This window comes from Gymnoscopelus microlampas, assembly GCF_963454915.1.
Source record: "Gymnoscopelus microlampas genome assembly, chromosome: 11".
Classification (NCBI taxonomy): Eukaryota; Metazoa; Chordata; class Actinopteri; order Myctophiformes; family Myctophidae; genus Gymnoscopelus; species Gymnoscopelus microlampas.
In genome coordinates this window covers 36861995-36872111 of record NC_139948.1, presented here as the reverse complement: position 1 = coordinate 36872111, position 10117 = coordinate 36861995, and the positions used below count along the sequence as shown (strand labels likewise).

General features: G+C 41.1%; 1 protein-coding gene across 1 annotated transcript in view; it reads left to right on the top strand.

Moving 5' to 3' along the window:
* Window positions 1-176: 176 nt before the first annotated feature.
* The window catches only part of lmx1al (LIM homeobox transcription factor 1, alpha-like), a gene marked incomplete at both ends in the record, with an annotated part of 20671 nt that continues 10730 nt past the window's right edge, over window positions 177-10117 (top strand). The window contains 3 exons of the mRNA XM_084072636.1: window positions 177-220; window positions 2509-2600; window positions 3704-3893. Of these exons, the coding sequence (XP_083928762.1) occupies window positions 177-220; window positions 2509-2600; window positions 3704-3893 (326 nt within the window). The remainder of the gene's footprint in view (window positions 221-2508; window positions 2601-3703; window positions 3894-10117) is intronic.

Genomic DNA, 10117 nt, shown 5'->3' with positions numbered 1-10117 from the left:
GTAGCCGAGCCAGGAGAGGAGGAGAAGACAATAGACAAGAGTTTGGTCTCAACATGGTGTTTGTCTTTTAGGTTTCTGTCGGCACTCTGGACTAGTGTGTGAGATAAGAAAAGAGGATAAGGAAAGGGGTTGAAACGCGTCTCTTTATTCACTGGTCTAAAGTTACCCTCATTTTAATGCTGCCAACCGAGATATCTGGAGGAGTGTGTTTCACCTCAAGGTAGGCTGCATGCCTGTGTGTGTGCGTGCATGTGCATGTGCGTGCGTGCGTGCGTGTGTGTGTGTGTGTGTGTGTGTGCGCGCGCGCGTGCGTGCGCCCACCGGAACCTACGGGCAGGTTGGCATGCAGTGAATGAGATTGAGATGTAGTGTGTTTTACATACAGTTTGATGCTGTTACAACACCATTATACTTTTTATTGACTATAGTGCCATTTTGTTCCTGTAACTAATTAACACCTGAGGCAGATTCTATACACATGCCTTATAAATCAGTAGTTCTCACGCTTTCAATATTTTTCAAAAATGTTCAAAAATAGCCAATTTATAAATCTGAAATGACACAGATGCTGCAGCTTTGCCTGTTTTAATGGGTTAAAAATATATACTTTTATCTTCTTATAATTGTTTAGGCTATCTATGGCTATAATCTGATCTGAACTTTTCTTGGCACGAATTTGAAGTTTTTGTCATGATGCCTGTGTGCACTATAGCCTAATCTACGACTCGTAATCTGGTATTTCAGTTCAAATTATCAAAAATAATAACTAAATTGAATATTTATCGTTGATTAGACATCATCTAGTGAAGCTGTTTTGTGGCTATTGTTTATTGTATAACAATTAGAACCATAATTAGACATGCTGAATATTGTATTTATTTATTTACCATTATAATGTATATGATCATTGCCCCTAATGCCTTGTCTTTATCTTGCTTATATTTGGCTCGTTGTAACCTACAACCGAGTAAGTCATACCTAACTTCATTTAAATTCACATTTCTACAATATGATCATATTTACAATATGATTTGAAATATTTTAGTTAAGTTTTAACGGTCATTATTTTTGTTTAAATTCTCTTGATTAATGAAAGGCCTGTAAAATTGCCTCAATGTGCTGCTTTTGGAAAGTTATAATAATCGATTCAAACAGATAGGTGTCAAGCTAAAGAAATATCGTAGTTTAATTATAATGTAGATCCATGGCACATGATATTGAGGCATAGATATACCCCAAACGAGAAAGTAAGGTTATCCGTATATTCACAGACTATTCTAGTTGTCTTGTTTCATCATTGCATTATTATCAATGAATATTTAAACAGGTTCCAACGTAATTACCCAATTATTTAATATTTACAGAAGACGTTATATATAGCCAGCTATTAGGCTCATGGTTGGCTTAGTTTAATGGGTATAGCCTTTTTTACTTGCATCAAGTCTTGGATATAAAATATGTCTTCCAATTATTTTACATTTTCGTCATTTCTAAAGTGTTGTCAATAATAACTATATGAAATTCTACCTAAATTAATTTAAGGAAATTATGAATTAAAATGTTTCCTTCCAGCTGTATAAAGCTAATATTTCTAACGCTGAATCTGGTTTCACTGGTTTCAGTTATTCTACCAAAAATAAATCTCACTCAATTATTTCTCTTAATTGTAAATTGGTAATTTCGAGGAAAAAAGTGTAGGCCAATATAAAACTGTAATTATCTGGGATATCTTGTGATGAAAACAGGAATATAAGGTTGTATAACATTTTAGAAATGTAAGTGGGGAAAAATGCATTTTGATATTAGTCTAATATAGAGCGATTGTTATAGTCCATATTAGCCTACCATAAATTATGCATATTCATCTGAACATATTAAATATAAATAAAATATCACACTATAATCAATAATGTGTCTAACATATAATTCTAATTATGATTTGCTGAAGGTTTATTTTTCTTTCAAAATAGGCCCATGTCCGGCTTGTGCTTTTGAGTGAATTGCGTTTAATTCCAACAGTTGTTGGTCAAGATACGCTAAAAATGATGAATAGCCAAATATAGGCTGTGATTTGCTCTTATTTAGTTTCTAAATTATGACCAAGATAAACAAACTACTTGGAGGCAGATATAATACCCCTCATATCACGTCTGTTCCTTCCAACTTCAAGATCAGCGAAGGCCCTTAAACTACCGACAACAATTTATTTGCTCTACATCAATGATTTGGTCAATTTTTTATTTATTGGTAAAAAGGAAGGAAAAGAAAGGAAAAATTGTAAAAGGCTACAAATTTCCCGTGTGTGTGTGTGTGTGTGTGTGTGTGTGTGTGTGTGTGTGTGTGTGTGTGTGTGTGTGTGTGTGTGTGTGTGTGTGTGTGTGTGTGTGTGTGTGTGTGTGTGTGTTCCACATTGATTTTCTTTCTTATAACTCATAAGAAATTATTGCGGTCATTCAATCCATATACTTTGAAGTGGCGTCAAGGGAAAACTCTCTCTCTGTGTTTCAGCGACCACAGCGAGGTTCGCAGCTCAGGGATGAAGACAGAAGAGACTCAGTCATCATGTCTGCAACAACAGCCTCCATCTTCAACACCGTTCGGTGAGTGAGTGACAAACAAACACATGGCACTCAGTCACTTTACACACACATTTGCACAAAAAGCACCACGATGGAAATAAGCTTCTTTTTTTTTTGCGTTTTATCCTTTTGACAGATAGCCTACGTCTACAAATATATGGTCATGCACTTTTTGTCAACTTTTTCTTTCAATTAACTCATCTATTAGGCGAATGGCATTATGTATTCTAACTTATTTGGCCTTGGGCCTTTTGGTCGGCCATTTCTTTTCCAATCAGCTATAGCTCATTGGTTCTCAAACATTTTCATGTCAAAGAGTCAAGGACCCCCAAAATGATATGTAGCGTAGCCTATTTGGCTGACTAGCTCATAGCACGCGGCACCGCCCTATGAGCATGTAGATCTGCTATTTTTGAATAGCCAAAGTATACATTGTGGTTAAAGTGGTTAACAATGATTGTGACGCTATATTAGCTAATTTAGCAGGGGACCCCCTGGTACCCCCTAAGGGTCCCCGGACCCCACTTTGAGAACCAATCAGCTAGCTAGCCTCTATAGGCTAGTGGTAGGCAACCTTGTGGGTGCCAATATTGGCACAGGGGAGGGTAATCACTGGCACACTGGCGTCAGTGTAAGAGAGAGGACTTTTGGTTTAAAATAGAATATATGTTTTAAATGTAGTCAATTAAATTAAGTCCCCTCACATATGCAAATTACATCCTGTACACAATTCTACATTCATTCAAACTCTGACTGGGGGGGGGGGGGTGTTCTGGGAGACAGGTGGGTTATCATTACAATGTGAAAGAAAATAAGAACAAATGAGGTTGTTATGTATGTAGGCCTATGGACAATCAACATTTTTATTTTGATGTGGTGTTATGATTAAACATAATGTTGCTTTGGCACACTGACCATCAAGAAAATAAAAACGTGGCACTTCATGTAACAAAAAAATATATTTTACAAAATAATTGGGCAATTATTTTGTAAAAAGATATTTTTTTTCTTTTTAAGAAAAAAAAGAAGTGTTCGGTATAGGCCAAGTCCAAGTGCCTCTCACTGTACTGTCTCCTCCTCATGTGTGTGCATGTGTGTCCGTGCGTGTGTGTCCGTGGTTGCAGGTTCAGAGTACGGCGGCGGAGGAGAGGTGTGTGCGGGGTGTGAGTCTCCCATCGCGGACCGCTTTCTGCTGCGTGTGAACGAGCGCTCGTGGCACGAGTCGTGCGTGAAGTGCGCCGTGTGTCTGAGCGCGCTGAGCGGGACGTGTTACTGCAGGGACCGCCTGCTCTACTGCAAACACGACTACGAGAAGTAAGAAATGATACACATGGTGTGGAAGAAGTAGGCCTACTCACAATTTTTTTTACTCGAGTAAAAGTATCAATACCGCAATGTGTAGACATACCCCGTTACAAGTAAAAGTCTGATATTCAGAATTTACTTGAGTAAAAGTACTAAAGTATTGGTATCAAAAATGTACTTAAAGTAGGCTACCAAAAGTAGAAAGAACTCATTATGCAGAATGTCCCATTTCACAAGTTTTCAAATGTAAAAAAATGTATACAAATCATTTGAAAATAGCAGATCTACAAGCTCACAATGGCGTTGTGAGCTTGTAGATCGTCTATTTTCAAATTGCCAAAGCATATATAGGTCTGAAGTGGTTTTGTAATAATAATCAAAATATACAAAGTAACTAGTAACTAAAGTTTTTTTTTTAAATGTTGTGGAGTAAAAGTAGCCTACAATATTTGCCTCTGAGATGTAGTGGAGTAGAAGTAAAAATATAGAAAATTGGAAATACTCCAGTAAAGTAAAAGTACCTACCTCAAAATTACAGTATGTAAAAACATACATGTAAAAGCTGCTGGGGTGCAATTGTACTTGTAGCTTGTAGGTCAGTTATTATGGTCAAAGAGCAAAGGCTGAGATAGCAAGCGCATGGCAGGCAGGCATGCAGACCAGCATGTGTTTCTTCAGAATATCGTCCATACTTTTGCATGATGGTGATGTGATGTGTGAGAGCCAGACGCACACACAAACTATACGTGCGTGTGTGTGTGTGTGTGTGTGTGTGTGTGTGTTTGCGTGTGTGTGTTTGCGTGTGTGTGTGTGTGTGTGTGCGTGTGTGTGTGTGTGTGTGTGTGTGTGTGTGTGTGTGTGTGTGTGTGTGTGTGTGTGTGTGTGTGTGTGTGTGTGTGTGTGTGTGTGTGTGTGTGTGTGTGTGTGTGTGTGTGTTTGCACGCAAGCGTCCGTGCACTGGCCATGTGTGCTTATTGTGTATTGGTCATTTTAGTAGTGTGGGCCATGGCCACAGTGTGCACACACACGCCTGTGGAGAGGGAGAGCTACAGGGGTAGACGGCTGAAGGACGAGCCTGCAGCTTGTTATCATTGTTTTGAAAAGTGTCAGACTCTCCCACTGCACCTGACATCTGGAAGAGAGACAGAGAGAGAGAGAGAGAGAGAGAGAGAGAGAGAGAGAGAGAGAGAGAGAGAGAGAGAGAGAGAGAGAGAGAGAGAGAGAGAGAGAGAGAGAGAGAGAGAGAGAGAGAGAGAGAGAGAGAGAGAGACAGACAGACAGACAGACAGACAGACAGACAGACAGACAGACAGACAGACAGACAGACAGACAGACAGACAGACAGACAGACAGACAGACAGACAGACAGACAGACAGACAGACAGACGAATTGGTCTTAAACCCTATAGTAAAACGGACCTAAGTTGGTTGTACGTGGACCGCTTTCCCCCTCTGCACAACCAAATCTCTTCACCAAAAATAGCCGATCTACAAGCTTTTGGCTAATGTTCCCCCCAGAATATGGATGGATGCTGGGGTTCAAGTTGTATAATAAGCAGCGTCTCTCTGCTTGATGCTTAATCTTGAAATTTGACCCAAAAAAAATATTATAAATGAGAATAATGGGTTCATTTTCAGTGTGTGAATGAAAACATCTCCAACCAGGCATATTGGCCCTGTACAAAATGTAAAGTAAAGCGTGTAATTGTATACTCGGCCATCATAATCATCTATATTGAAAGTCTTATTCAATAGTGTTGACTTATACATTGCATATGGAGGGTTGCCTTGTTGTGCGTCTCTGTGCCAGACTTGGCACGCAGCGATGCCCGTGACCTTCAGCAGCAGATCAGCAACAATGTCTCCTTGTTGTCCCTGCAGTCTGTCCATCAGCGCACACACACACACACACACACACACACACACACACACACACACACACACACACACACACACACACACACACACACACACACACACACACACACACACACACACACAGACACACACACACACACACACACACACACACACACACACACACACAGTACACGCCTCCCCCTCTGTACAGCAGGTGTGTGTACTGTATCGGATAAGGGGAGCCATGCCCAAGAATTTGGAGTGTGTGTGTATGAGAATTTATGGAATATGTGTGAATTTATGGGGAATATTCTTTCCGTCTCAACCACCTTGAGCCCTATGTACTTTGTTGCACAACGAATTGCGAAAATAGCCCATCTACAAGCCCACAACGCTTTGCAACGTGAAGCGTTGTGAGCTTGTAGATTTTTTATTTATTTCTGTTTTTGAATTCTTTTGCATTTCTCCTATTAGAATTTACATTTTTCCCACCTATAATGACATGCCCAAAATAGGGACCCCAGGCTCAAAGTGATACTGCTTGTAATGTGGCAGTATTGTTCTTTCTAATTGGCAACAGCTGGCTGAATTAGCAGAGGGACAGAAGCTAACTGACAACAGAACATGATATGAATGGACTCTCACTTGGACGTCAACTACGAAATATGTCTAATTGTCAAATTTAACTTTGAAGAATGATTGGATGAAGTAGCCGAACGCATGTATCTCTCAGTCGCCGGGCACATGCTGAGCTGTAGTTCATGACTTCCTCCTGCAATATATCTCAGGCTTGTCCAAATATTTTCACATTCATCCTTTGCTTTCGTTACATCACCCAAACCCACACACTCACAGACAGGCAGACCTCCTCTCCTTAATTCAAAACAAGCCAAACGCCATGCTAGGGTAATGCACACAGCAGTGGAACTATGTGAACACTCTGCTGTGTTATTTGAAGTACATTGTTGTCATTTGACTCCTGTCAGTGATTCACATTATAGTAAACATCAGTATGACCTAAAAATACGTATCTTTTATTATTATACTTATTGTGCTGCAAAATGTATTCAAAATATACAGATTGTGGAGGAATTCAATTGTATACCCTCACAAAAAGTATTTTTGACTTCTGGAACAGAACACTTTGAACATCTCTAGTATAATATACTGTGTATTTGCTAAATGCTTTCTGGGGTAGATAGCAAAAGAGGTTGCATGTCATACCATACAATCTTTTTGATCTATATTAAAAGTGAATCAAATACAATTTGGTTTGAAATGTAAAAAAGCCAAATAGTCGACTGATCTCATCTATTCCCTAGACACTGAAAATCGATCGTGTCTAGTACCCTGAATCGCTGATCATTTATTGTAGACACACACACACACGCGCACGCGCACGCACGCACGCACGCACGCACACACACACACACACACACACACACACACACACACACACACACACACACACACACACACACACACACACACACACACACACACACACACACACACACACACACACACACACACACACGCACTGAACTCATTTAGTGTTAAGAGTCAATATGATGGTTGTTCCCTTAACTGAACCATAAGCCTTGTGTGCCCTGGTCAACAGTGCCTACTGCCTATATACGTATCTCAGTCAGAGTTGACGGTAGCCCGGGTTCTATGGGGGTCGGCGAGCTCTCTCATAAGCCTCCATGCAGACCACCTCTAAACTGTGTGAGCCAGGTCACTGGAGTGGATGTTTTCCAAACCCCTGGTTTAATACATCACTCTGTAGGGATGAAGGGCGCTGAGGCCATGTCTGGCTTTACAACCCCTGTCTCTACAGAGAAAAAGACCCCCACAGTCACAGCACAGAGTCACTTTTGCTTACCTAACTGCTCTGTGTGTCAGTGTGTGTGTGTGTGTGTGTGTGTGTGTGTGTGTGTGTGTGTGTGTGTGTGTGTGTGTGTGTGTGTGTGTGTGTGTGTGTGTGTGTGTGTGTGTGTGTGTGTGTGTGTGTGTGTGTGTGTGTGTGTGTGTGTGTGTGTGTGTGTGTGTAAAGTCAAAGGGCCATGAGTTCTTTCTCTCAGGTTACGATGTGTGTGTGTATGTATGCGTGCGTGGGTGCGTGGGTGGGTGCGTGCGTGTATGCATGCGTGTGTTTGTTTGTGCTTGTATTATTTACTACACTTGTGAGTGCCAAATGTCCCCAATTGTGTAATAGACTTTGATGAATAGTTATGTGCGGACAATTTTCCTGGTCCTCACTAGATAAATTGTTGTTTTATGGAAGAGTTACGCTTTACAATTGAAAAGAGTCCAGTTGGGTTTAGGGCTAGGATCATGTATTTAGAAGTTAGGTTTATGGGTTAGGGTTAGGTCGATTTATACTTAAAGAAATTGCAGATCTACAAGCTCAAAACCCATTGCAGCGCCTCGCAGCACGTTGCTGGGTTGTTTTTGGTGTGAGACATCGGCGCGCAATCAAGTACAACTCAGGCTTCAGGGTTAGGGTTTTAGTATGGCAAAAAAAGCTACAGAATCAGAATCAGAATCAATCTTTATTGTCACATCACATTACAAGTAAGGTGGGTGAAATTCTTAGTTGTGCAGGCTCATCATTGCAGTTAAAAGATAGATAGAGAGTCATCTCATAGAGCAGTGGTTCTCAAACCTTTTCATGTCAAGGACCCCCAAAATGTATTTGGCCGTGGACCCCCCATCTCAAAAATATTGTCCCAGGGACCCCCAGAAGCAAAGATTTGAGTTAAAAATGTTATAAAAAAATATATATGTATATATTCAAAGTTTGCACACATTTTCAAGATCTTTTGAAAATAGAAGATCTACAAGCTCGTACAGTATAGCTTGTATATCTGCTATTTTTTAATAGCTAAAGTATAAAATAATAGTTAAAATGGTTAAAATGATTGTGACGCTATATTACCTACTTTTGCTGGGGTCCCCCTGGTACCCCGCCCAAGGACCCCTGGGGGGTCCCCGGACCCCACTTTGAGAACCAATGTCACAGAGCACAAATGACATGCATGAAATGTATGTTAGGTGCAGGTGTCGCCCTCACAAGTATAGTAATACAAGTGTGTGTGTGTGTGTGTGTGTGTGTGTGTGTGTGTGTGTGTGTGTGTGTGTGTGTGTGTGTGTGTGTGTGTGTGTGTGTGTGTGTGTGTGTGTGTGTGTGTGTGTGTGTGTGCGTGCGTGCGTGCGTGCGTGCGTGTGTGCGTGTCAGAGTCGTGCTGCTATATAAAACACTGGGATTTAGGATAGAGATCACATCTTCCTACCCCTCCTCAAGCTAGCACCCCTCCCCACCCATCCCATCCCCACCCCACCTTTTCTCTCCTCCCATTACCTCGTTCATCACTGTCTGCTTTGTAATAATATTTCTCTATTCCAAACCTCATTTCCTTCTTGTTGAGATTGATAGCGGCGATGACACCAATCAGTTTATCTCTCTGTTTATCCCTCGTTTTCTCTTAATCGCACCCCCACCTTCCCCACCAAGCGGCTCTTTGTGTCTTGGGATGGGGGGGGGGGGGGTGATGGTGTGGGCTGATTGGGGTACAGCGCTAATTACCTATCGTCCTGTTCTTGCGGTGATGACAGGCCTGACACTGGACCGCAGAGGAGCGCTATTTGGGAGAATCATGCCACGTCAAGTCAAAGAGTTGATGAAGAGGACAATAAGTCTTCATTACCTAAAGTATAAGGCATTGATTAGCGTCACATGGCTGAATGATGATGAGTTGCTTTTGATTGATTGATTGAATACTTTATTTAGACAGAAATGCAAACAGCACGGGGTACGGTTGGTCATATACATTTGGGCTAAAAGGATGACACAAAAAAGTCCTGGGGACTTGTTTCCATTGTGGTCCTATGTAATTCAATTCATCAACATAGCATGAAAAATAACACCAAAATACAATATCCTCAACAAATATAAAACACTATATGTACAGAGTAGAAAGGGGGGGGGGGGGCAGTGAATGCCATCACCTTTCTATGGGAGATTTACCTCCCCCTTTGGCCTCCTGAAAGATGGATTTTCAGGCCTGTTTTGAAGGAAGCCAGTGATCCACATTTTTAAAGGGATGGTGTCAGGGCAGTAGAAAGAGAATTTACCCATGTTTGTTCTACAGGAGGTTGGTACCAGATCGTTGTTGTCGCTCCCTCTAGTATTGTGGCTGTGGGTGTCACTCACTTCTTTGAGGAAGTTAGTCCGATATGAGCAGCTGGCATTGTAGTGATCATTATGGACCTCATGCTTTATGCAGCGAGGCTGAACCGTTGGACTGGTTATTTATTTAGACGATTAAGAACGCCGTCTATGTGTTGAATCTACCCCAAGTTTTGGGAAA